The 24213-nt window shown below is 51.5% G+C and overlaps 8 protein-coding genes across 8 annotated transcripts; 1 reads left to right on the plus strand and 7 right to left on the minus strand.

The window, feature by feature from the left end:
* Positions 1–729: 729 nt before the first annotated feature.
* On the minus strand, positions 730–1148 carry BO86DRAFT_175513 (uncharacterized protein). Its single transcript, XM_025666543.1, has one exon. It carries the CDS (start codon positions 1031–1033, stop codon positions 797–799), a length of 237 nt encoding a protein of 78 aa, XP_025524582.1. The 5' UTR covers positions 1034–1148; the 3' UTR covers positions 730–796.
* BO86DRAFT_175512 (UDP-N-acetylglucosaminyltransferase) lies at positions 1149–6746 on the minus strand. Its single transcript, XM_025666542.1, has 3 exons — positions 4616–6746; positions 1952–4565; positions 1149–1899 (listed from the first exon to the last, which is right to left on the minus strand). Exons 1-3 carry the CDS (start codon positions 6295–6297, stop codon positions 1264–1266), a joined length of 4932 nt encoding a protein of 1643 aa, XP_025524583.1. The 5' UTR covers positions 6298–6746; the 3' UTR covers positions 1149–1263.
* A 5183-nt stretch (positions 6747–11929) lies between these two features.
* BO86DRAFT_421358 (60S ribosomal uL11 domain-containing protein) lies at positions 11930–12682 on the minus strand (the record flags this gene model as incomplete). Its single annotated transcript, XM_025675276.1, has 4 exons — positions 11930–12313; positions 12391–12511; positions 12583–12616; positions 12679–12682. 4 exons carry the CDS (start codon positions 12680–12682, stop codon positions 11930–11932), a joined length of 543 nt encoding a protein of 180 aa, XP_025524584.1.
* Positions 12683–12943: 261 nt separating this feature from the next.
* On the minus strand, positions 12944–15914 carry sec23 (GTPase-activating protein SEC23). The gene is made up of 7 exons (XM_025669179.1): positions 15640–15914; positions 15451–15581; positions 15101–15395; positions 14574–15044; positions 13420–14517; positions 13166–13359; positions 12944–13108 (listed from the first exon to the last, which is right to left on the minus strand). Exons 1-7 carry the CDS (start codon positions 15730–15732, stop codon positions 13084–13086), a joined length of 2307 nt encoding a protein of 768 aa, XP_025524585.1. The 5' UTR covers positions 15733–15914; the 3' UTR covers positions 12944–13083.
* A 383-nt stretch (positions 15915–16297) lies between these two features.
* Positions 16298–18144, minus strand: BO86DRAFT_458294 (DNA primase subunit PRI2). The gene is made up of 3 exons (XM_025677284.1): positions 17874–18144; positions 17273–17823; positions 16298–17219 (listed from the first exon to the last, which is right to left on the minus strand). The coding sequence occupies exons 1-3, from the start codon at positions 18061–18063 to the stop codon at positions 16458–16460; spliced, it is 1503 nt and encodes a 500-aa protein (XP_025524586.1). The 5' UTR covers positions 18064–18144; the 3' UTR covers positions 16298–16457.
* A 977-nt stretch (positions 18145–19121) lies between these two features.
* Positions 19122–20572, plus strand: BO86DRAFT_344689 (adenylate kinase ADK2). Its single transcript, XM_025669180.1, has 2 exons — positions 19122–19593; positions 19671–20572. Exons 1-2 carry the CDS (start codon positions 19422–19424, stop codon positions 20240–20242), a joined length of 744 nt encoding a protein of 247 aa, XP_025524587.1. The 5' UTR covers positions 19122–19421; the 3' UTR covers positions 20243–20572.
* Positions 20400–21860, minus strand: BO86DRAFT_391565 (thermonuclease family protein). Its single transcript, XM_025672628.1, has 2 exons — positions 21336–21860; positions 20400–21174 (listed from the first exon to the last, which is right to left on the minus strand). The coding sequence occupies exons 1-2, from the start codon at positions 21705–21707 to the stop codon at positions 20713–20715; spliced, it is 834 nt and encodes a 277-aa protein (XP_025524588.1). The 5' UTR covers positions 21708–21860; the 3' UTR covers positions 20400–20712.
* Positions 21861–22081: 221 nt separating this feature from the next.
* On the minus strand, positions 22082–23929 carry BO86DRAFT_344695 (putative peroxisomal carrier protein). Its single transcript, XM_025669181.1, has 4 exons — positions 23433–23929; positions 22797–23347; positions 22495–22732; positions 22082–22445 (listed from the first exon to the last, which is right to left on the minus strand). Exons 1-4 carry the CDS (start codon positions 23531–23533, stop codon positions 22322–22324), a joined length of 1014 nt encoding a protein of 337 aa, XP_025524589.1. The 5' UTR covers positions 23534–23929; the 3' UTR covers positions 22082–22321.
* Between the last annotated feature and the right edge of the window lie 284 nt (positions 23930–24213).

Here is a 24213-nt window from a genome sequence, read left to right on the forward strand (position 1 = left end):
ACTACTACTACTACTACTACTACTACTACTACTACTACTACTACTACTACTACTACTACTACTACTACTACTACTACTACTACTACTACTACTACCACTACTACTACTACTACTACTACTACTACTACTACTACTACTACTACTACTACTACTACTACTACTACTACTACTACTACTACTTCTACTTAAGCAGGGTATGTGTACTGTACAATCCCTGGCCGGGCTCAATTACAACTCGCTAAAGACTTTACTTTATGATTGGAAGGCCCAAAGATAGAAATCATGGCTCAGGTAGCTAGGTCTGAATACAGAGATAGTCTGCGTAGGTCGCATTCCGTGAACAAACCTGATTATGGGACAATTCTTCAACTTCTAACAAAATTTGTGCTATGCCACTGAGTTGTAATTGAGCCGGCAAGGCAGGCAGGGTACGCTGGATTGATGCCTGAGGTCTTCGTCCCAGGCGAACATTCCACTTCACAGTCTACTTCCCTCTGGACTGTTCATTGCCACTCCCTAGGGGGTTCATGTGCTGTGTGTGCACCGAGCCCAGTAATCTCTAAGCGGGGTTATCTTGCCTGTTTACAGCCAGTCACTGTCATCTTCTTACCGAGGACCCCTATCATATCTCCCTTCCCTGAAGGGATTGCATACCTCGAGTGAGCGACAGCATGCTTGGGAGGATCTCTTCATATCGCATATCTTCTATCAGATAGGTATCAAGAAAACAAACACATCCACCGGAATTATCCTCTATGCGGCTTCGCCCTCCTTGAAATTCCGAGGGGTGATAGGCTCAAACAGATATCGAAAAGCTCAACGCTAACGCCAACTCCATGATCCAAGTAGGTAGAGAGAACCCCAGATGTAGGTCCCGCCGGCATAACAACAGAGATGTAGACACTGGTATGTAACTCCAAAGCGGTAGAAACCGAGGCACATACAAAGAACAACGACCCGACCATGACTTCATCAAAGAAAAGAAGATTAGAGTAATAATATGCACATGTCGTAAGCCTACATCTCGAACCATCTTGGCAAAACACCTCGAACCCCAAGACAATGATCAATAGATCAGGCGTCAATGACGAAATTATATCTCCACAGACCAAGACGACAAATTAACGCAAAATTGAAGATCCCTGACATGTACCATGTAGCCAATAGAAAAAAACAACAAAAAAGAAATCGCTCAAAGGGGTATATTCAGGAAGACAGAGAGAGTTTGCACGGCTTGGTATATTGCACACACAGACGGTTAGATCATAACCAAATATCGCCTTCTTCGCCGGTCACCCATCGCTGCCAGACGCGGTCATATGCGTCTTCGAGATCCCGCACCCATCGCGCCGTATCGAACAGTCGGCCTTTCCAGCGTTCCTGGAATAGCATCTTCCGTATCTCGGAGAGTCGACCTGTCGGCGATGTCTCGGTAGAAGCAGTACGACGAGCATTCAAGCTGAGGCATAGGCGGATGGCCTTGTTCTCATAGTCCTCATCCGAGGTGGCAATCAACTCCTCCCGAGCGGCGCGGCCGGCGTCGCTGTCTGGAAGGGCGCTGCTGAGGATACTGCTGGCCATGCGGGAGCACATCTTGTATTTATAACGAGGGAGAGTCAAGAGCGGGGTACCGCTCCAAAGGACGTCCGTGGCCGTGGTGTGGGCGTTACATTCCGGGGTATCCAAAAACAGGTCCAAGACTCTAGCACGGGCGATATGCATGTTCTTTGGGGCGACATCGGTGAAGATGATTCGGGAGGCGGTCTCCTCGCCCGCCCATGCGATCGCCGTTTCCTTGAGATTGCGTTCGCCAAGGTCGGGAAAACGAAGGAGCCAGAGGACGGCGTTGGGAACATGAGCGAGGATTCGCAGCCAGGTGCGAAAAGTTGTGGGTTCAATCTAAACCTTGTTAGCGGGGCGTAAAGTCAAAGATTCCAGAAAGAAAACCTACCTTATAAAGCTGGTTGAAGTTGCCGAGGATGATAGTGTCGTCACTGAGATTGGGGAACAACTCCTTGCGCATCCGCCATCTTCGACTCTGCTCCTGTTCCCATACGATCTGCGGGTCTTGAGCATCGGGCGCACTTTGCCGGTGATCACAGCAGAAAAAGGTGTCCCGTGTATAGACCAGCTTTTCCCCGTAAACCCAGTCTTCGAGGTCCTCGCCATGGTCTTCCTCCAGTAGTCGGTCCTCGATGCGCACATTGCGACGACCCGGCGCTAATGTCTCCGGTGGTATCGAGATTTCGTCTGCCAGGATATAATCACACCACTCAGCTCCCAGTGTACCTGCGAATCCCATGAATGACATATGAATGGGAGCCGGTCTGGCAGCAAACACTTCGTTCCGGGCACCGCGAGTGTAGCCGTTCAGGTTGACCAGAATATGAATACCATCTTCAACGATCTGCTTCACGAGAACGTCAACAGACCACCCACTAGCATCGTAGAATACTGGAGCCTCTTTCTCAATCTGCTGCCGATGGACCGACCGGTCACTGGCCGTGGTGGCGTAGCAGTAAGCCTTGACACGTGAGGGATTATGTAGACCAAAGACAGACTGCATCAAATGCGCAAGAGGGTGATTGTTAAAATCAGATGACACATATCCGACTTTCAAGTAGGGGCTCGGGGGCGGAGGGGGCGGGTAGACTGTGGCTGGAAGCCAAGGCGAGCGTAACGTCGAACAAGATATGCGGAGACCGTTCCGCTGCGAAATCTGCCGGATCTGCTTTGCTGAGAGCGGGCAGGTAAATGTGTGGAAAGGCAACACAGTGGGCGCATTCGGCGCCGTCAACCCGGAGGGCAACTGTGGCCGCCGATATTTAGATAAGGGGTACTCTTTGCCATATACGTAGCGATCCTGGTACCATTGCCAAGTGATAGACCTGATGGCGCGCTCCACGAGTCGTACCACCCTTGCTCCCTCCCATCGCTGACCAGCCCAGGACTGAAGGATAACCGCCAGTGAACTAGACGCTGTCTGATAGCGGATCTTCATCGCGGGAACCAGCTGGGCGCATAGTTGTTGGGCTGCATTCGGGGTCAGCAAGCCCTGACCCCATGACTCTCCTTCTCTAAGTTGTCGGTCGACGATGTCGACCACCCGTTTGATCCAGCCTGCACCGGTCTCAGTGCTATATGCGTCCCGAAGCATCCCTTGCTCATCGACATGCCACCGATCTCTAAAGCCGATGCCGTTGCCTACGCCACCACGACCAACCCAGTTGCAGACAGAGTTGAGGGCGTTGGCGAGACCACACACAGCCTCTGCAAATTCCGGATTCACCTTGACAGCCCGCTTGTAGTAGACGATAGCGTCATTGACACGTCCAGCATCCTTGACTGCATTGGCCAGATTGGCCAAAGCAATATCAAAATTACCGTCGCACTGAACCGCCTGTTCGTACATCCGAATCGCCGCTTGTAGCTGGCCTATATCCTTCAGTAGACTTCCGAGGTTTGTATAGAGGTGCGCATGCCGCGAATCCAGGTGCAGTCCATAATTGTAGTACGCCAAGGCCAACGATATTCCTGTCCCGGGAACAACGCCAGGAATCTCGGGATGTTGCATTTCCCCGCTGGAGCGTGGAAGCCCCTTTTTCGGGACTCTGTTGTGAATCCCTGCCAAAAGAATCCCCACATTGTTCGCAGTCGACGGACTGGGCTGAAGAGACAAGGAAAGGTAGTAAAGCGCCAGAATGTCCCGAACTCCTGGGGCAGCTTTCGGGACCCCCGAGGACGAGATGTTGGACATGCCGTCTTGGTAGATCTTGGCGAGAGAAAGTAATGAGTTGCTCGTCGTAGAGATAGCCGCCTTCCTCGCTAAACCTTCAGCCACAAATTTGATGCCCGGCGGAGTTCCACACGGAGCAAAGACCAACTTCGAGGTCTGAAGCGCTTGATCGGGATACAGAAGGATACTTTCCTGGGGCCCTTGAGGTTCTCCGGCGGGTTGAGCACGATTGTCACTGTGCATAAAGGCCGAAAATATCTGCTTGATCAGGTTCTGGATCCCATGGCGTCTTCTTCCCGCGGCAATTAGGATTGCGTCCTCAAACGCTGCCGCAGCTCCCGCGTTGTCCCCCAATGCATAAAGCATGTTTCCTTTAGCGTGGACCAGAGCCAGTATCCGTCCATTGTCGCAGCCGGGTATGGAGTATCCACTCGAGCCAAACCCAGCGGTTTTCGCATCAGCTGGACCACGGATCGTGGATACAGATCGACTAAAATCATCGTCATAATCGAATGTAGCTTTTTCGTACGAGCCCAAGTCTGACGCGCTGGAAGCTCTACTTTCAGCATCGCTTTCCGTCTCGCTCGCATGCTCATCCGCTTTGAAACAATCTCCACCAGGAGAAGAACGTAGAGAAATTTGCACAAATTCGATAATGTTTACCGCCTCCTTGCCCCGTTGACTGCTGCACAAAAGGCCAATCAAATGCTCCACGGCTTCGAAATAGCTTGGGCGTAGTTTCACAGCGCGAAGCCAATGTTGCATGGCTTCGTCCCGGCGATCAAGCGCTAGAAGTGTAGCAGCAAGGTTGGAGATCGCCTCCACGTGTCTGGTCTAATGTTAACGGTCTGATTATCAGCTATCATGGAGGAAACTCACGTAGAATCTCGGGCGATGATCCGCGAATACCACCGTGTAGCCTTATTATAGTCACCGAGACCATAAGCCAGGCAGCCTCCGAGAAGCATGCCGTCGATCCATTCCCAGCCACTTTCCATACAGAGATGCGATAGCATCTCGAGAGACGATACAGCATTGGCAGTCGTGGAGCCCTCATTGAGGGACGGCGCACCAAAACGAGAGGCAGAGGGAGTAGCAGAAAATCGACTGGTATGACGAATTCGATCGAGCATCTGAACGTCAGGTCTTGACGCCTGGTAATCAAAATGGGCAGGTGGAAAGCTGTTGTGGCGAGAAAGGTCACTACAAACGGCGCTTGAGGAGAAGTCAAGTCCGGGCTGACGAGGAGGCTTGGGGTATATGCTCGGCTTCAGGAGCCGTTGACTCGGGCCCTCAGTGGCAGAATTGGAGATGCTGTTTCGTCGGGCCTGGTGTATAGATGCGAGAAGATCCACGTAGACCCCATGGGCCCATGTCAACACCTTTTCTTTGAACTCTGCGTTCGCTGCACGTGAGCTACCTACAGGGTCCATGTTCTGGGGTCCCTGATTGCCCGCAGAATCTGGCCATGACGGTGTATCGTGACTCAGTCGTGACGGGAAACCACAGCTCGAGGTGGTTTGACGGGTATGGAACGGGAGCACCAGTTGATGCTGCGAGGTGTCCAGAGTCTTCTGTTCCGAGTGGCGTCGGGGAAAGTTGTTCTGCACGGGTAACTCAGCATTGAGCATCCCCGTCGGGGTAGAATTCCAAGCTAGACTCGAGTCAGGATGGCTAGCTGCTGATAACCCCGGTCGATTCAAGGGAGGTTGAACAGCATCGAGGAATTGTAGACTAGAGGGATTGACGGCCTTCAGAAACGGACTTGGGGTATGAAAACGAGTATCGCGAAATGCTGCTGGTCGATAGGGAATGTAGGCCCCGTCGGGCCAGTACGGTCCGTACGGGCCGGTTCCTGCTGAAGCTGTGGGACCAACGCACGGCTGCAATGTAGCGGGGAGCACCGTAGGAATATAGGCACCATTGTGCCAGTAGAACCGCTGTTGTGAGGGTTGCATCGGCAAGGTCTGGTTCAGCACTGAATCAATTCCAGGCACGTAGTTCAACGAACGAACCCAGCTTGCCCCATGGATCCCTTGGCCCATCTCCCCGGGAGCCGCGTTTCCCCGCGTCGCTTCATTTTTGTAGACAGGTGGAAAGTTCAGCTGCTTTCCGGATGAGGCGCGATCCAGACCGGGCTGCTGCCATGTATCCAACGCAAATCCAGCTTGTTGAGGGATCATATGACTGGACTCGAGAGGCGACACCAGAATATGCTTGCTCGCTGGGGGCTGAATGGTAGTATCTCCGGGGGTCCCATCGTATCCAGCCGCCAGTGTCCCGTTGGGTGTCTTCCTTCGTAACGCATGCTCGCCCGCATTATTCGTATGGGTTAACGGGCGCGTAGTATCTGTAACGCTGAGACGTTGAATCGGATGTGGATATTGCAGTCGGGTTCGAGGTAATGATTGAAATGAGTTCTTGCTAATGTCCTGGTGAGGAAGAGTAGCGGAGAAAGAGGCGTTAAGGTCGTAAGGTTCATTCAAGCTGTCGGATCCATGACGATAGTGGAGATGGTGATGCGGTTGAACGGGCGGAAATGGCGCTACTGAGGGTAACATCTTAACCGCGGGTGGCGATGGCACCGCTCGTCGTCCCCCGTGGTCGATAAATGTTTCTGCTGGTTAGGCAAGACAAAGAGGGAATGAAGAGGACAGAGAGGCCGGATGCAAGAGATAGGTAGCAAAAAGAAAAAAGAAACAATAATGTTGCTATGTGAAGCGACGTGAGAGGAGGGGAAGCCTGGGCGGAGAGCGGCTCCGATAGATGGAGAGCAGTCAGTATTGTCGACAATCAATCTCTCGCTAGAGATTTAACAAGCATCCGCCTTGAAGCGTTTCCTACACCTCATCCTGGACATGAGCCGGCTCACTTGACACTTCAGCGAAGCCCCCCACCGCTTGTCTCTGGGCTCGACATGAACGCTGTTGAACGGTATGCTGGTCTGGAGGTCGAACGTACGGCAGCCGGCACCAAGAAAGTAGAGGAGAGATGACTGGATAGAAGCCGAATCTGGGGCGAAGATACCATCCACGAAGGCGCAGGATTCCAGAAGATAGAAGAGACACGCAGGCGATCCGCTCGGGAGACGCTATTTGCTGCCGGACAGTCTTGGTGGATGAAGAAGCGATGCAAGGGAGGGAAGGGATTGAAAGTCACAACCCTAGTCAGCCTGGTCGAGCGCCCACACTGACGCAGGTGTCCGCACGGCGCGATCAACCAGCAGTCAATTGTGCACTTGGCAGAAATGTTGTACCCGGATGGAGTCAAGGGTGATGGCGTAGGGAAGGAGAGGAAGGGAAAGGTGCGACAAGGGTAAATGCGCGAAGAGAAGAGAGATGATGAACAAGCGAACCGGTCGGGAGTCGAGTGAGATAAATTATGGTGGTTGTCGTTAGTTGGTAAGAAAAGGTCGGAGTGTTGAAAAAAAGGAATAATCAGGAGGACAATAACGACAATAATGATAAACGTGAGAATAATAATAATAATAAAAGAAATAATGAAAAAGAAGATTAATCAGAAAAAAAAAGAAATACTAATCAAGAATAATGAGGGGAGGGGGGGAGAGAATCAATCAATCAATGAATACGGCAATGGAAATAGAGGATGGAGGAACGAATCACATTCAGAAGGCCGGCAAAATCCGAATCAGGGAAGCGATAGTGTTGTAGAAAGGTTGAACATGGCACCACTAGCTGATGACAATCTTTCGTAGTCAATGCCAATCAACAGGCAACTTCCAGCTTTCACTGATAGTCGAGCTGATTAGTACAGTACGGAGCATACAATGAAAAAAGGGCACCGGAATCCAGGCACCGCAAGGCTGTGGAAGCGGAGCTGATCCCAACGGCGGGCGGAGAGGAAGACAAGATTTGAGACAGGAGGAAAAAAGTGTAAGAATAAGAGAATTCCGGGTGGAAATCCAGAAGGGAAAAGAAATATGTCAAAAAACGCTCCGGAGTCAACCAGTAGAAAACTGTTCTTTGTACTCGTAATCAGAGATCTTTAATCTCTGCCTTTCTCTTCGACTAGGACTATTTTGCTTGACCGGGACCACATTCGAAGACGACCGAGCATAAAGGAAGCCTTTGGATCTTGGATGGAGCAAGAGGAGCAGCAGCAGCCATAGAAGCAGCAGTAACAAGACGCAAGAGCGGCAAGACGCAAGAAGAAGGATAATAATAATGGAATATGGAATTTAAAGCTCCAGTGGGCGGACCATTGGGTGGGTCTTAGCTGGACTTGGGCCTTTAGTCTGTAATCCACTCTCTGTAGCAGACAAAGAGTCAGTCACCATTCATGACGGAGCGGAGCATCTCAAACGCAAGCCGTGGACGGCGGCAGCCAAATGGTTCCAGGTTCCTTTTTTTGAGAGTGGGGGGGAGGGGGAGAAAAGCGCGAATGGGCCAGTGGGAGTGGAGCCAATGACCACTGGGGCTGGAACCTGGTGGGTTTTTTCCCTAGAGTATTTGAGGCGTCCAGGATGAAGATGAGTCGGTGGTGGCTGAGATGTGACGGTGTTCAAACGGTGCTGCCGTTGAAGAGAGGCAAATGTCAGTGTCAGTATATAGGGACTGGAGTCGGGACTCAAGCTTTGAATTGATTAACCAAGTGAGAAGGCAGCAGCAGCAGCAGCAGCAGTTGTGAAGTATGTAGTGTAGTTGCAGTACGTAGGAGTAATAATAGCGAAGGTAAATTCCTCCCGCTTGGATGAGTGGTCTAAGTAGATCACTAGCTCTGGTTTCCACGGATGGCATCGCTCCTTCCCTCTCTCTTCCCTCTTCCCCTCCTCCTCTTCCTCCTCCTCCTCCCCTCCTCTCCTCTCCTCGCCTCGACTCCACATCCGGTCTCTTTGATACTGAATTTCTGATAACTCGCCCTCTCTCCTCTGTCAATTCGATATGAACGGAGTCCGGAGTTTATGGATCGCTGCACTAGCAGCATTCATTTATAGCATCATTAATTTCCTATCCTGTTTCTCTTCCTTCTCTTCCTACCGCTTCCGTCCCGAGACATATTCCGTCACTCAATCACACATACAACCCTCCACCACCCACACGGAGAGCAGAGAGCGGATCGCAACCAAAGAAACACGAACATCTATTCCCTTCTCCTCTTCCTCCCCCCACCCTCACTTTCCCTGACCCACCTAGAGTTACGATCCAACGGCCAGGATGGTCTGGCGCTAGCCACTTGGGCGCAGGAGCAATCCAGGCCTGTCCAACGTCAGTGGTCCAACAGTAATCAGCCATGGATGCTGGGAAACCCTCCCGGCCTCCTCCCCCTCTTCCCTCCCTTTTTTTATTATTCCCCCAGTCCTAGTTGGCGCCCGCAGTCATCAAGCCTTGGGGGAGGGCCTGCCTTTTGGGGGCTGCCTGGCAGTTACGAGGGTCTGTTTGGTGGGTTAGGTCTCGGAGCGATCTGGCACTTTTGAGAGGAGGGGGGGGGGGCTTGAGTGTGGTGGGCTTGGTTGGAGTGGAGTCCATGTCCATCCTTCAGGCGGCAGCTGCACGCTGGCCTTGGAGAGAGGGTTGACAAGTGCCTTTTTCTCGCATGGTAGGTAAGTTGAGGAGGAAAAGATAAACAGATGAATCCATGGATTGTTACATCTGTATCAATTCGAATTTCCGATCGTGGGGGAATGTTTTCAACAAAGAACGGAAAGCTGGATCTATAGATCTTTCAAAGATCCCGATGATAGAGACCGGAAATCCTGCATCATGTAGTCCGCCTGTCCTTTGCTACTCACTCATAGTAAGCCGAACGGGAGAAGTGAGAATGATAGAAAACGAAGAAGCAGCGATCGGTGGTGGCTGCACAAATGCGAGGGCCGGAAAATGTTGGGCCATCGTTTGCTGTTACTCGCGTCATTTCTGCAGCCCCAATGCGCGAGGCTGAAAAGCAATACACGCATGCCACCTGCGATCATGTGAGATAGGCCGATAGGTACCTGACAACTCGAGCCCCCAGGACCTCCTTCACGGTCATTTCATTCATTCGATAGGCTGCTTTTGATTTTCCCCAACTGCCGGCGTGGAGTAGTCGATCCCTTTCGTGTCTGCCGAGAAAACATATATTGAACGCTCCAGTCTTGACCACAACATATAAACGAGGCAACACAAGCCCTCACACATTCAGAGCCGAGCTTTGTTCTGACATAGTCCGTCCCAACTTCGCTCAGTCCGCATCAAATGAATAAACCATCAGCCCTCCATCGACCTTGGTTCAAATGAAGCCGGTGCCTGTCCGTCTGTCCAGTCACAATGGCGAAAATCAGCCAGTTTCGCTTCGCCTAGTACAACACGCAGGTAGGTACGACGATGGGGTCTTAGAAAGAGGCCACCTAAGAATCATTGATGCCCGCTAGTAGGTGGGATAAGCAAAGTTATGAATCTTCATTGCCTGTCTGGCATTTCTGGTTTCTCTCACCTTCTTTCTTATCGTCTCGTTCGTTGATGGTTGCTGAAACCCCGCTGGCCCCCCCTCCCTCCTCCCCATTCACCCAACTCATACTCGTACCGTGCGAGACTAGTATATCGACTATCGATAGTATTTCGGCCCAGACCAAGCGGGAATGGGGCCGCCCGCCAGACCGCATTCAAAACCATCCTCCATTCCTCGAGTCCGCCAGGAAGAAAAAAGAAAAAAAAAAAAAAAAAAAAAAAAAAAGCCTTGACTTTTCTTCAAGAGAAATCCGGACCCTGAGCTCGATCACCGGCGCGGCCATGTCACGAGCCGGGGGAGGTCTGGAAGGTGTTGCGGATCGGCAAACTTAGTTTAACTACCTTAGACTTATTACTTGCCAGGCCGCCAGGAAACCGCAAACTGCTGAGAGAGAGAGAGAGCACCATATACGCATGCATTCTGCACCTGTCAGGTCCTTTTTCTTTTTCGTTTTTTGCTTCTTGCTCCCGATAAGTTTCTCGTTGGATCTCTCAGGTTGATCTGCGGCCGAATGGTGGAGGATCCTCCCGCTCTCTCGCCCACCTGGTTAAAAACCGTGATGTGTAGGTAGTAAGTTAGTCATGAGGTTTCAAAATTGGGGAAGACTGGTCAGGGATCTTCATTTGAGTTGGGTCACATAGCCAGCTAACCAACTAACTTGATCATCATGGCTGGCTCAGCCTGTACGTAGGTATGGGAGATTTTGAAATGCAGCGTGAAAGAAAAAAGAAAAAAGCACTTGTGAAGCAGCCACTCACTTATCATCACAGAACAGCATTCTGATGGGCTGTCAACCTGGTACTGCCACCCGCTGGAGGAGAGGTTGTGCCAGTGTGGTGACCTCGACTAGGGTTGCAAAGGGGGCACCTGCATGCGGGCGCGTATCAGGGACCAACTGCCATGGGCCATGGGCCATGGCGCCCCCCCCCCGGTGGGTGGAGAGCGTGGGATTCTTCGGTGTTGTCCGGCGCCTTGCGGAATCCTAATTTTTTTGGTGGCTCATGGCTCATTCTTTTTTTTGCTTTACTATTTCCAATTGTTTCGCCGTGACGCTGCCTGTGGCTGCCACTTAGCACGGATCTGCCCGCATGCCAGGCAGCATTCCAGCTTGAAGAATTATTGATATTACGCGGCAGAATATGGACATACGAGGATGAAGAATGGATGAAGCTCATTGTGGACAAGATTGAAATTGAGATTTGTATTGTATTTGATATGAAGATATCGGAATTACGTGTTACAATATGTTGACCGTAATATGGACCACCACATCCACTGTCAGAAGCTGAGCTCCGTCCAAGAATGCAGCGGTGAGTAACGGGTCATGAGGTTTGATCTCCTCTGCGTAAAATAAGCCTATACCACGTTTGGTAACAAGTCAAATCCAGGCCCGAAGGCGGGAAGAGACGGTAAGGGCCAGAGTGTTGCAGAGGATCCAGTAGATGGATAGAGAGGAAGTGTTATTGTCTTGACAGGATCCGGCTCGCACAGGGAAAGGCAGCAAGTAGACCGTGAGAAGCAATCAGGAGGGTTTTTGGGGGAGGTACCGAAGGAAATGATTGAACGAGATGTCCAGCGCAAAAACACTTATCATTTTTTGCCGAATGCGAAAACAACAGTGGGAATTCTAGTCATGACTCGTAAGGGTATTTTGGTTTTGTTCGTGAGAACGATCATATTAAGTAACTAGCATGTCGATACATCATCGCGACCGCCATGATACATGTGTGATCATTTACTCGGAGGGGACTAAAAGTTTATTAGCATGCTGCGAACGGTGCCGATACTGGGGTCACGGTGGAACATACCGTCAATCTCGCCAGCCTTGATGTCGTCAGAGACGTCCTTGGGGCTGCGACCATCGACCTGGCAACCGACGGAGAAGGCGGTACCGAGGATCTCAAGGACGGTACCCTTGAGCTCCTTGGCCAGAGAGCGGTTGCGCATCTGGCGGGCAATCTCGACGATCTCATCGAGAGAGACGGACTTGTTGTGCTTGATGTTCTTCTCCTTCTTGCGGTCACGCGGGGGCTCCTTGAGGGCCTTGATGACAAGGGAAGAGGCGGAGGGCACAACGGAGACGGCGGCCTGACGGTTCTGGATGGTGAGTCTGACGGTGACACGCAGACCCTTCTATAAAACCCGAAAAACGATATTAGCGACTGGTCCCCTGAATCGCGGGAGTGAGTGCGAGCGCGGTGGTTCCATACCCAGTCACCAGTGTTCTTGGCGATATCTTCACCAATCTTCTTGGGAGACAGACCGAGGGGACCGATCTTGGGGGCCAGAGCAGACTGGGCTCCGACCTCACCACCAGTCACTCTCAGGTGACTAATATACCGGTTAGCATTGCGTTCGTCGAAGATTGTTGCGAGAGAAGATATTCGGAGTGCGCAACTTACATGATCTTCACCTCATTGGGGTCGAACTTGGGAGCTGCCCAATGGGTTTGATGTCAGTTCAGTCCGCCATTTTGACACCAAGGAGATGATACTTACGCATGGCGAGTGCGAAAGGTGGTCGATCGTCCTTGGGAGTTGTCGGGGTGGATGGTACAAGGAAAGAAGGGGAGCTGTTATCTGAAATTGAAGGATATTTAGCTGCCGCCCGCACCTCCACTAAGCGAGGCTCCCAAAACGGCTTGGCGCAATAGGGCTCAGCCCGGTAACATCACGTGAGCGTGACAAAGAGCCGCGGGTGCTTTGCATGACAGGTGAGAAAATGATCTATAGTGCTGAGTGACCATCTTACTGGGGTTTTGTTTGTGTTCAATGCATCTAATTTAGGCAGCTGATATATTCCAGGGTAACAGACAAAAATAGGAAAAACCGCTAAAGATACAAACGACCCGACGACCAACGTAAACCGCCCCTTGCTCTTGTTATGGCCATTCCTTGTCAAATCTAGCTGGTTCCAGAAACAGCAAGCCTGGTGGTTTAGGTTAGAGCTGATTGACTGCGAATCCGACATATGTGGCGAACTTACTTCATCAGATGATCCATGAAAGTCTGCAACGAGACATCGTCGGTGAAAATCGTTTGCGACGTGACACCTCCGCCATATCCTCCTGTCGTGTGCGTCGTGGAAGGGTTCAGCTTGGACAGCAGGAAACGCGCCTGAGAACCGCCAGCATCGCAGACGATGAAACGGGGCAAGGGGAAACGGTCCGAGATCAGCTCCTGTGATTTGAACCAGTTAGCAGAAAAGCGGAGAATGTGTAACGATGGGTGTCCACGAACCCTTGCATCTTCCTTTGGCTGTTCGAGGAGCGCCTTTAAGTTTTCGTAACCCTCCTGTTCCTGGTAGCCAGCCTTTCTCCATTCTGCGATAGTCTCTCCGTGGAAGATTAGGATATGGAAGAAAGTATCCAGCAGCAAGATGTGGGAAGGCTGGATGGAAGCAGAGTCCAAAAGAACCGGTTGGCTTCCTTCGTGCTCGAGAGAATACGAATCGAGCGTGGGCTGAATCATGACAAGAGAATCGCCGACATCCTCGTGATTGAGGACGTGTCTATAGAAGGCAGTCTCATCAGGCGAGTTGTTGAACACCTGCAAGAACTGGCTTCGGCGCAAATGGAACATAAACTGAGGATAGAGAGTGAAGTTCTTCTCCAATCGGAACGAGGTAGGGTCATCCTTCCGGTAGTCGGCAAAGCGAGAGCAGAGCCGGATAAGCATGCGGTCAACCCATCTGAGCACATCCGGTCCGTCATCAACCTCAGCCTTGAATACCGCAATTCGAGCCATCAACACGGCAGCGGCTTCCTGATCGAAAGACTGTGCGAGTGTGGGGTCACCAGCCGGACCACTGAGATTCCGTGCGACGGTTGTAACTCGAAGGTGATAGTGCCCAGACGAATGCTGGTAGTATGTCAGGAATTGCATCATTCCTCTTTGAGGGCCTTGCTGGACTGCTGCCGGACCGCCTTGGTTCGCGATTTCGAAGTAGACGCCGTAACTCGAGGAGGGATCGATTCCACACATCTTCCAGGCGCAAGTGTTACCGATTCCGCACTCCGTCTCACCAACCGAGCTCGACTTCTTGTTCAAAGAGACCGCGTGTCCAATAAGTCCGGTAACCTTCAGTTCCTTGGTGGTGAGCACCTCCAGGGATGCATTGAAGCCCATGAGCAAGTTATCGTTGGCGTCCTTGTCAAAGATTCTGACGAATGATTGCTTGAATTGCGAGGATGTGAAGCTATCCGTGAGAAGCATATGGCCACCGGTGTAGTTGGCGAGATTCTTCATCTCCAGCATACCGACTTGGTCAAGACACCCGGCAAAGAGGTCAACAATGTGTCCATTGTTAGCGGCACGCTTGGCCATGCTGTCGTAAAACTATGTGCATCCGTTAGTATAGTATGAGAGCACTTCATGACCACATTGGGACCTACCTTGACAGCCTTCTTGTAGTACTTGATGTTGTCTCTATCAATATCGTGGTGAGAGCGGATAGGCTCCTTCAGCTCAGGGCCGACGACATGACCCGGGCCTTCAGTGGCCGGACCGCTGGTGAAGATCATGATGCGTCCACCCGCGTTCTGGAAAGAGGTCTCGAGCAAGCCAACGGCAACGCTAAGAGCAACACCAGTACATCTGAGAGGACGCTTATCGTTCGCAACAGGCCAGGGATCGCGCTGCAGCTGCTCGAGCACATTCGTGATCTGGAATTCCGCCTGCTGAACGGGAAGAAGGAATCGTGCCGCGGGTCCCAGAGGAGGGCGGGCGGGCTGCTGGGGCATGTTCGGCCGCACGCCAGATGCAAGACCAAGCATCTCCTGGACCTGCTTTGCAGCATACTCTTTGCTGCCGCGGAAGACATAAGACTTGGCACATTCGGTGTAGCCAAGCTCATGTACTTGAGCCTGTATCTCAAATTAACATTCCATTCTACCGTGACCGAGTCAAGAGTGGTCCCTACCATTGTACCGAATGTGATCAGACCAACCAAGGCGTTGGCTGGCAGCAGCGACAGACTCATGATCAATGAGTCCTTGACGGCCTTCAGGCTGTCTTCATCCTGGCAGGTATCGACAACGTAGACGAAGATGGGAGGAGCGGGAGCAGGGCGTGCCAGTTGATACTCAATCGTCGTACTCATGGGATGGAGTTCCGGGGGTATTGTGCTCTCGGTGATATCCTTGTAGTGAGGGGGCAGAGGGTTGCGCATGAGACAGAAAGGGCAGATCCAGATGCGGGCGCGAACGTCAACATTGCTAGATGATGTCAGTTGGAGCTTTACTTCATTCCGAAGTCAACCGTATAGCATACGCATAAGGATTCAAAACGGCCCGGCAGGGCGCTTTGCAGGTCACTGGCTCATATTGTAGCAGTGGAGAGTCCGGCTTCTCCTTAAGGGGTGTGTAGACGGCACCGATGGGGACAACAAGTCGGGATGCTTCCTATGATGGACTGACTCAGTGACTGACGTGTGTAAATCATCGATACCAGAACACTAACCATGCGAGAGCTTGGAAATGTGTTCCAGCTCAGTCTGATGCCGTCGCGATCCTCAACGTCGCTCCATTGGTCCTTCAACGCTTCGTAGTCCATGTTGGCGGCGTGGTTAAACGGGGCTCCGTTAATGGGAAGAGTGAGGGGGAATCTCCTTGAACAATAAAGACTCCAGAAGACGAAATTTGGAGCACCACAGGCTGAATAGAAAAGAAGAAGCACCTATAGCAAACACCCAGTCTCGAAGCGCGCAACGCCAACAGCTGCTGTCCTGAATGACTATGCGGGGGATCAGGAGACTGTTGTGTGAAGCGGCGGTGCTGGCATAAGGCCAGGTTGCAGCACAACCGTTCCCTACGGCCCGCCGTACCCCCACGCTAGTGGCCTTTAAATAGCGGCTCTTCTCTCTCTTCTTTCCTATTTTTTTCTTTTCTTCTTATGAATTTCTTTCTTTTTTCACGCCGACATCATCTTTCTCAGCTTCTAGCCACCTCAATGGTGAAGTTGTTTACGCGTCGAGCGAAGAGTAAATCTGACCCGTTGCTGGGCACCTGGCTTTGAAAGGACGTTTTGTTCCTTTTGGATAATTTGGGAATCAGCTGTGGTCAAATCCCTATTTTAGTATAATTTAGTTTTCAAAATTGAATGTGTGCACTACAATATTGACTTCTGCCCGTAATATCTACATTAAAAGGTACTGAAAAACCCGTGTCCCGTATCCCAACGCAATGAACCAAATTCGACGCCTTGTGCACTGAAATTTCGCAAAAAAAAAAGGACAAACGCAATAAAAACATATCGTCGTGGACTTCCATGCAAGCTATTTAAGAACTCTTGGACGCCCGGGCTGTCTGCTTCAACAAGAAACTGCGCTTGAAGTAAGTGTTAGGGTGAACGATGGTGTCCAAATCCACCTGGTTCCATGAACCATCTTCCTTGACTCTTTTGATCTCGGTCTTGTGAGTCGATTCGAAGACTCTGTTGCAAGCGATGTGATACCGCATTTTCTCGACATCTTCTCGCACTCCACGGAGAACTTCCTTGTCATTAACACCTGTGGTCTGAAGCAATCCAATAAGGTTGTCGACCGAGTAGTGGCGATAAGGGCATCCATGAGTTTGTCCAACTCCAGGGTTTGAATCGCCCAAAATCTTCTGGCATGAATAAGGAGGATATCCTCGACCCCGGCGGTTGACATCGCCTCCTACATCACCATAAGCGTGGCGGATGTTGTACTTGTATCGAGAATTGAACTCGTCATCCGTGAAACCCTTGAACGACTGGCGCCAGAAGATGATGCATTCTTCGAGTGACAAACCAATACCCTTGAGGAACAGAGTGTATTGGAGACGGCCATAATGCTTGAGATGGTTGTTTTTCCGTAGGTTCATGTGGAGACTGCGCATACATAGGGGGAAATGTTGAGATAGCTGGTCGATGTTGTTGGCTGTGATTGCAGCACCGTCGACAAACCCTTCACCTTCTGAATAAACTGACTCGGCGCTTCCGAAGTTCTTGGACAAATGGTTCAAGATTGGAGTGAGACGATCATCTTCATCCAACCGCGGCAGTGCCCGACTCGTGAGCTGGAGAATGTTAGTGATAGACAAGATCCTGACAGGGAGGGTCATGTCCGTACCTCAAGCGCGCGTTCCAATCGGGCAGTGAACTCTGCAATGATCATGCTCAACTGCTCTCTCCCAGGTACATAGGCCTTGCCTTTATACAAGAACACAGATCTTCTCTCGACGAGCTCGGGTACTCGCTCCCAGTCCACTTTGTACCATGCCTCTTCATCTACCCGACGTAAACCTGGGGTGGCATTAAGTAAATGTTCTGCCAATCTTTGTCTTTCATCATCCTCCACAGGCTCCCAGTCAAGGTTGAGACTTTCGATGAAAGCGCGCTTCTCTCTCGTATCATCACGCTGGAAGCGGAATCTGAAGAGCATCGTTTCTGCTCTCACGAAACGCCGGCGAAGGTCTTCCGTGGCGGAGAAGGCCAGCCGAAGGATGAAGTGTGAATAATGGTCCTTTTGGCGCTCATTTTTAAGTCGCTGATCGGCCGCACCGTTGGAGGAGGATGTGTTGGATGATAAAGGGAGGTATTTTTGGAGGAGAGGTGTAAGATGCGTCTCTGTCTCCGCCGCGGACTTGTTTCGATAAGAGCAGGCCTCAATTTCAGCCAATACTGTTGAAAATATGAGTAACAGGAATGGCGTTGGGACTCTCTGGATATACCTCTTAATCTGTCAATGGCCCATTGCTCAAATTGCTCGAGTGTGATCTCCTCCGTTGGTGGGACATCGTAGAAATTCAGACGATGCGGATAGTCTTGCTGCTTGAATGTGGGTGCAGCGAACTGCTTCTTCTTATGGTCGAGGTTGGCCCGTCTCTTAGGGTCAATTCTGAGAAAGTCGCTTCGAATCATGATGAAAGTGTAACAGCGATTCAGACACCCAAACAAAAGTATTGCAATCTCCTCAGCGACTGCAGACAAATTCGACGTTGTATGATCTGGCCAACCCTGGGCCCTCGCGAAGGACGCGGGAACGCGCCGAAAACGCGACACGGTCACGTGAAGATAAATGGCGGCTCGCTCAGACCAACACTGCCTCGCGGAAAACAGCATGGCAGAGACTCCCAATCACATGCATGTATGAGAAACAGATGGGAGGGATCTCCGTCCTTGAGAAAGTTCCGAACATGTGACAATCTATTTGATCGAATTCAATTCCAACATGAAGATCCGGAGAATGACACTACAATCAACGCGCACAGACGGACAACATTTGCGATACCCCATGCCATGGCTGAAGCCCTGTCAGACGCAAGTGCTGGTGCAGTACATACTGGATTGAAGATCGAGTTTCTTGCGCCGTCTTGATTCCCAAATAAAGCGGCTATCGCCTGCTGCACCTTGTATCCTGGCAGCTGCCATATCGTCTAGCAGATGGCATCGTCGCGGTTTCGGTCCTGTGTGCGCACGAGTATAGGCTTGACAAGCTCTAGCCTGGCCTCACATGAATCTCCAATAGGGTCGAATCCTCATTCGACGCCACGAATCTCTCGCAATGCCTGTGCGGCAGAAGTCTTGCTTAGCATAGTCGCCGGCATCACCAGCAAATTCGGCGGTTTGATGACCACAAAGGCGTAATCCCAAGTTTTGTCTGCTTGATTTTTGATCAGCCATGTAAGCTTGTGAGCTCTTCTAGAAGAGTGGCATTGGCCTGCGGGAGAAGACCTATCAATTTGCAGTAGTATATCATAGAACTGGAATTTCATATACACCTATTATTGAGGTAGTGCTACCATCATCCGTCCACTGCACTATATTTCCAAGCCACAAAAGGGAAGCAGAAAGCCCCGGATCGAACTCCGCTCACCGACTTCCTAAAGAGGGAATCATCTACAAATCAACCCCACGATTTCGCGAGTGTTGCCGACTCGAGTCCAGAATTGAATGTCATTGCATCAGCTGAGCACCAGCCATCCTTGATAAGGGCGTAGGCGCAGGACCAACCGACATCTATCATCGCTTCCTTCCATCCAAATATCTCCCTTCCAACTACAACTTATGTATCAATAATCACCATCATGGACATCATATAGCGTACCGCCTTCCCGTTATCTGTCCCTGTCTTGAACGAGTTAGACGGCTCAACAATTCTCAACAAGCCGACGTGCCTCTCAAAGCCCTTGGGTTAGCCTTGCATTGCGGGCGCGATAATACCTACCTAGAGCATTAGACCTCCCCCTCTCCTGAACAGCAAAAACAAACACACAACAATGACACGCGCTATCCGACCGCTCAGAAAAGCTGCGCGAATCATCCTCATAGGTGCACCTGGAGTCGGAAAAGGAACACAAACAGAGCGACTCCTCACGAGATTCCCCGACCTAGCCTCCATAAGCTCCGGCGACCTCCTCCGGGAAAATGTGCGGAGGAAAACACCCCTGGGTATGTTGAGTCCCATCGGGAACAATTGCTTGAAATCGTTGCGACAAATGGCTAACGCTCTTTTTCTGGTGCGATAGGTCTCAAAGCCGAGGCCGCAATGCAGTCCGGTAACCTTGTGCCCGATTCGATGATCCTCGAGCTTATATCGTCGGAACTCGAGTCCAAAGGCTGGCTTCCTCCACCCACACCCACATCAACGACAGCAGCAGCAGCAGCCACACCCAACTCTCCGTCGGTCTCTGCCAATGCTTCCTTCATCCTCGACGGATTTCCTCGCACCGCGACGCAGGCGTCAAGCCTCGACAACCTCGTGCCCGTGAACTTCGTCGTCCACCTCGTCACACCTCCATCAGTCATTCTCTCCCGCATAGGGTCGCGCTGGGTCCACGAACCGTCCGGAAGAGTCTACAATGCCGATTTCAACGCGCCCAAGGTGCCCGGCAAGGATGATGTTACCGGCGAGCCGTTGACCCAGAGACAGGACGACTCGATCGATACGTGGAAGCAGCGGCTGCACAAGTTCGAGGAAACGAGCAAGGCCCTGCTCGAGCACTACCAGCGCAAGGGCTGTCTCTGGCGCGTTGAGGGCGACTCGAGCGATGAAATCAGTCCCAAGCTTTTCGCCGAGATCGAGCGACACTTCTGCTAAGTGATTTTAGTGTGCTCTCCCTGGATGCCGATATCGGACATCTTTTTCTGTATCATACATATCCATTTCTCTTTATTCGGGGTTCCCTTTTCAGCTTTTTGCATTACTGCGGTCCTTGATGGATTGCACGCATGAGCATGCCTTTCTATATGTTTTACCCTCTCTGCAGCTAGATAATGTCTTGTTCAAGACAGCTGGCATCACTTGTGTGGCCAAGATGACTGATGTGTCAGGTCTTAACGGAGGTTACGATATGCCAATGCCCACCAAAACCAGGGCGTCCTCTTGGAATGTCTTCGTCAACGGACACGAATATTCATGGATGAACTCAATGTGCAAGCTTAAGATATCGCCGGGATATATGAAAATGGGCCGTATCGTCATAAGCGCGTAGACGTTGTAATCTGCACCGAAACAAGGGAATAGGGGCACGCGGTAATTTACCCCCCTTTCCTGGAAAATTTTTTTTTCTAAATCTTCTTCGTCTCCTCCTTCAACTGTATTGGGTTCTCCAGCCCCATCCGTGTCTTATAGTCCCGGGGACTCTCCCACGCGTTGTTGCGGCGGAACCCCTTCCACATCCCCAACCCGCGCAGCTTGGCCCACCACTCCGCCTGGCGGTACTTGTGCTCGGTCGCGGCGCCGCCGAATTCCGCTCCGGACTTGGCCTCGTAGACGGTCGCGAGCCCCTTCCGCAGCATCTCGTACGAGACATCGCGCCGCCGGAAGGGGACGGGGAAGTCGAGCGCCCGCCGCACCACCACCGTCGCGACCACGCGCTGGTACTGATCTTGGCGGTGGACGTACGCGCGCACCCGCCGATTGCTCAGATACGCCGTGAGCCACTCGTGGGCTTCCTTGCTGAAGGGCTGCGCGGGCCGACCGAAGTGCGCGAGTTCGGGGGCGTCGATGCCTGCCAGACGGACGTGAATCTTTTCGTGGACAACAACGACGAGAGTTAGTTCTGTGGGCCAAAAACAAGCAAGCAAGCCACCCAGACGAGGATTTGGTGGAATATAGAAGAGCCTCTCTCCGCCCCCAATTGTTCCCCCTTCTCGCGAAAGTAAGAATTCACCGCAACAAGGTAGCATACCGTCTTATCCCTCAACTCCTTCTTCGACGTCGGAACCTTCTTCCACGGCAACCACCCCCACCCGGCCAACCGGCCCCCGGGCGTGTGATACAGCCGGAAGTTATCCCCGTCGCCGACGCTCGTCACCCTCCCCAAGATACTCCTGCGCCGCATGTACGAGGGCAAGATGCTGCCGGCGTCCGGGAACCAGCGCAGGTAGCGCCTGTGGAGGGCCACGGCGCCGAGGATGCCGGTGGTGAGGATCCCCGTGGCGATCAGGGTTCGGGGCTCGGCGAAGGCGCGCCAGTCGATGATGTTGGCGTAGGAGTGCCGGTCATTGTTGTTGTTCTCGGTGGTGGTGGGAGATTTGGGACCCCATGGCGGCCATCTCATCACGGCTCATAGTCTTCCCCCGCTTGGTGTGAGGCTTTCGCTGGGTGTGGTGGGTTTTTTTTTCGTTCTGGGAATGAAGGGGGAGACGAGGGCGGAGTTGGCTCGGTTTAGGGGTTGGTGCTGGTCGCTGAGTGTTGATTAGTTGATTAGCGGTGAGGCGGTTTAGTCCATGTGTTTTGGTTTCGGCAGTTGGGTAGTTGCCGAGGTGAACTGCGGCCCTACGGATGGATATATGTCTAGACTATAGCTATCCGCTCTCTTGGGTTGAAGCGGTTCTCTCAAAATTGTCGAGTGTTTACTGATATTCCGGTCTCGTTGGTTCTGGGTTCACTATGGTGTCTACCAAAATATATGATCCAATCTTTGTATATTGTCATGGTTCTATGGAGATTCCAGCGTATGTATACATTATGATCAATGTTGCACAATGCTAGCTATCCGGTAATAGTGGGCGTGCTCGGTATACCAATTATCAAAGCATGAATGAAATCAAGGTTAAATTTGTCAGATCGGGGGTGAATAGAATGTGAAGTCTAGGGGTCATGTCTGCTATAGGAAGAAAATAGTAAGGAGTATATATGTGTATCTGACGCGTTAAGATGAAGTGATAGAGATCATTTCAAGGTAACTGGCAGACTGGTCTTGGCTGTCGATGCTGCGGAATCCACCACCTTCTTGAGCTTCTGCGCCCGGATTCTGCGTAGATAGGCGAACAGAAGAACGAAGATGAGTTCAACACTGTAAATGATCAGCTTGTGCTAATGAGCATACTCCGAGACAAGCTTACCGTTCTTTCGTCATCATCAACAGACCCTGCACGAGGAGACCCTTAGTGATCTGAGGTCCAATGCCCTTGAATAGAGATAGCGCTCCCTCATTTTTGATAATGTAGCGCATGACCTCGCTGAAGGTCTTGAAGGGTTTGCCTTCACGGCTGGGGGGCGGTCGCGACTGAAGGCCGACCTTGGCTACGATCAATGGCTGCGTCGCAATCGTGGCCAGAGTCTTAGAAAGGGCACCAAGAACTGTGATGGAGAGAGACAATCAGCATGAGTGAACATCAAAACGGAAGGTACGTGAGCTGCTCACGGAATGCCTCCCAAGGCTTTAAGTTGGTCTTTCCCGGAAATAGGACATCCTTCAACCGCTGATATGCCCCGTAGGTTATAGCGGGATTGACGACGAGGATCAGACTAGCCTTGAGTCCTCGCCACAAACCAGTCCAGCCGTCCTCGCTGTTCACGATCTCTCTGCCTGTCTCGACCAGACCTTTGCGCTCGCTCTTGTCTTGCGTCTGTTGTCTCGTAGTGATGACAGATACCGGAATAGTGAAGATCTGGGCGACAGCGCCAGCGACAGCGCCAAGCGAGAGCTCAATTGCAGTACCCGGGGGCTTAGGTACCTTGTTGGATGCCATGTAGAGTGATCGTACAATGGTGTACCAGTAGAAATAGGCAAAGTTGGTGGACGCAACGCCGATCAAAGCCCCCGTGATGCCGGAATATAGCCCTTCGATACCTTCCTTCTCCACGATCTTGTTGATGGCATCCAGAGTCGATTTGTAGTGTACCGTCTCATCGGAACCTTCTTTCTTCGTCTCGTCCGCTTGCTTCACTTGTACTTGAAGTTTGGTTTTCACACTGGGGGTAGAGTAACGTAGCTAGTTAGCTCAAATTCACCGCATTACGTAGTATGCTAGCGATATACAAAGGGTCAATTGCTCACAGATCGAGAGGGTAGACCATTGCGTTTGCAAGCACGGCACCCGTTGCACCTGCAACAGCGCTGCCCCACGGCGAGAGCGCGGGTTTCGATTGACCGGCCATTTTGTGTAGAGGAAAGTGAGGCGATGTGCTCTCAGTTTATGATATGAGAGGGGATTTGAGATGAGTACAATATCAATTATTGTGAGTATCGTCCAGCGCGAGACCGATATCGCCTATTTTTAAGTAAGAGTCGAATGCTAATTTCCCTCACTTGGAGGTTTAGCGGTGCGGAATAACTGGGGCCTTGATCGTGAGCGGGGGGGGGGAAGACGGGAGAGTCAACGTAGCGTGTCAGAACCACGTTGGAAACTGTTAAAAGTTACAGTGGACAATGAGGATCAGAGATCAGACTAATTCGGGGGGAAGAGATAAGAATAAGTGAAGACCCTTAAAGCGCTTGGGAGGAAGAGAAAATGAGACATGACAAAAGAAATCCAGAAATCCAGAAAACTAGATGTGATCTGCTGCAAAGAACCAGCCGGGGGTTTCCCATCGCACCTCGGCGTGGTTGATCGTCGGTGCTCGCATGACGAAACGAGCCGAGGTCCGTTACTCTTATCGGTCTGGGACGTTAACTCTCCATTCCCGTCCTTCTTCTCCGGTCCACACAGGAGTCAACATTAAGGTTCTTTCACCTGACCAGCTACCTAGGTAGATCTGTATGTCGTACTGTAGGGATAGTGAATATATCTTGTTATAGACTGGTCATCGTTTATCTAGCCCCTAGACAAGAATTCTGT

Source organism: Aspergillus japonicus (assembly GCF_003184785.1).
Source record: "Aspergillus japonicus CBS 114.51 unplaced genomic scaffold BO86scaffold_54, whole genome shotgun sequence".
In the NCBI taxonomy this organism is placed as follows: domain Eukaryota; kingdom Fungi; phylum Ascomycota; class Eurotiomycetes; order Eurotiales; family Aspergillaceae; genus Aspergillus; species Aspergillus japonicus.

Excerpts from the sequence above, each read along its gene's own strand:
- BO86DRAFT_175513 (XM_025666543.1), bottom strand. The coding sequence starts at position 1,033 with ATGGTTCGAGATGTAGGCTTACGACATGTGCATATTATTACTCTAATC.
- BO86DRAFT_175512 (XM_025666542.1), bottom strand. The coding sequence starts at position 6,297 with ATGTTACCCTCAGTAGCGCCATTTCCGCCCGTTCAACCGCATCACCAT. Across the intron at positions 4,566-4,615 it reads ATCATCGCCCGAGATTCTAC|ACACGTGGAGGCGATCTCCA; the intron begins GTGAGTTTCCTC and ends ACATTAGACCAG. Across the intron at positions 1,900-1,951 it reads ACTTCAACCAGCTTTATAAG|ATTGAACCCACAACTTTTCG; the intron begins GTAGGTTTTCTT and ends AACAAGGTTTAG.
- sec23 (XM_025669179.1), bottom strand. The coding sequence starts at position 15,732 with ATGGACTACGAAGCGTTGAAGGACCAATGGAGCGACGTTGAGGATCGC. Across the intron at positions 15,396-15,450 it reads GCCGTTTTGAATCCTTATGC|CAATGTTGACGTTCGCGCCC; the intron begins GTATGCTATACG and ends GACATCATCTAG. Across the intron at positions 13,109-13,165 it reads TTCATGGATCATCTGATGAA|GCTTGCTGTTTCTGGAACCA; the intron begins GTAAGTTCGCCA and ends CTAAACCACCAG.
- BO86DRAFT_458294 (XM_025677284.1), bottom strand. The coding sequence starts at position 18,063 with ATGATTCGAAGCGACTTTCTCAGAATTGACCCTAAGAGACGGGCCAAC. Across the intron at positions 17,824-17,873 it reads GGCCATTGACAGATTAAGAG|TATTGGCTGAAATTGAGGCC; the intron begins GTATATCCAGAG and ends TATTTTCAACAG. Across the intron at positions 17,220-17,272 it reads GATTGGAACGCGCGCTTGAG|CTCACGAGTCGGGCACTGCC; the intron begins GTACGGACATGA and ends AACATTCTCCAG.
- BO86DRAFT_344689 (XM_025669180.1), top strand. The coding sequence starts at position 19,422 with ATGACACGCGCTATCCGACCGCTCAGAAAAGCTGCGCGAATCATCCTC. Across the intron at positions 19,594-19,670 it reads GCGGAGGAAAACACCCCTGG|GTCTCAAAGCCGAGGCCGCA; the intron begins GTATGTTGAGTC and ends CTGGTGCGATAG.
- BO86DRAFT_391565 (XM_025672628.1), bottom strand. The coding sequence starts at position 21,707 with ATGAGATGGCCGCCATGGGGTCCCAAATCTCCCACCACCACCGAGAAC. Across the intron at positions 21,175-21,335 it reads AGGAGTTGAGGGATAAGACG|ATTCACGTCCGTCTGGCAGG; the intron begins GTATGCTACCTT and ends GTCCACGAAAAG.
- BO86DRAFT_344695 (XM_025669181.1), bottom strand. The coding sequence starts at position 23,533 with ATGGCCGGTCAATCGAAACCCGCGCTCTCGCCGTGGGGCAGCGCTGTT. Across the intron at positions 22,733-22,796 it reads AAAGCCTTGGGAGGCATTCC|TTCTTGGTGCCCTTTCTAAG; the intron begins GTGAGCAGCTCA and ends TCTCCATCACAG. Across the intron at positions 22,446-22,494 it reads TTGATGATGACGAAAGAACG|TGTTGAACTCATCTTCGTTC; the intron begins GTAAGCTTGTCT and ends GATCATTTACAG.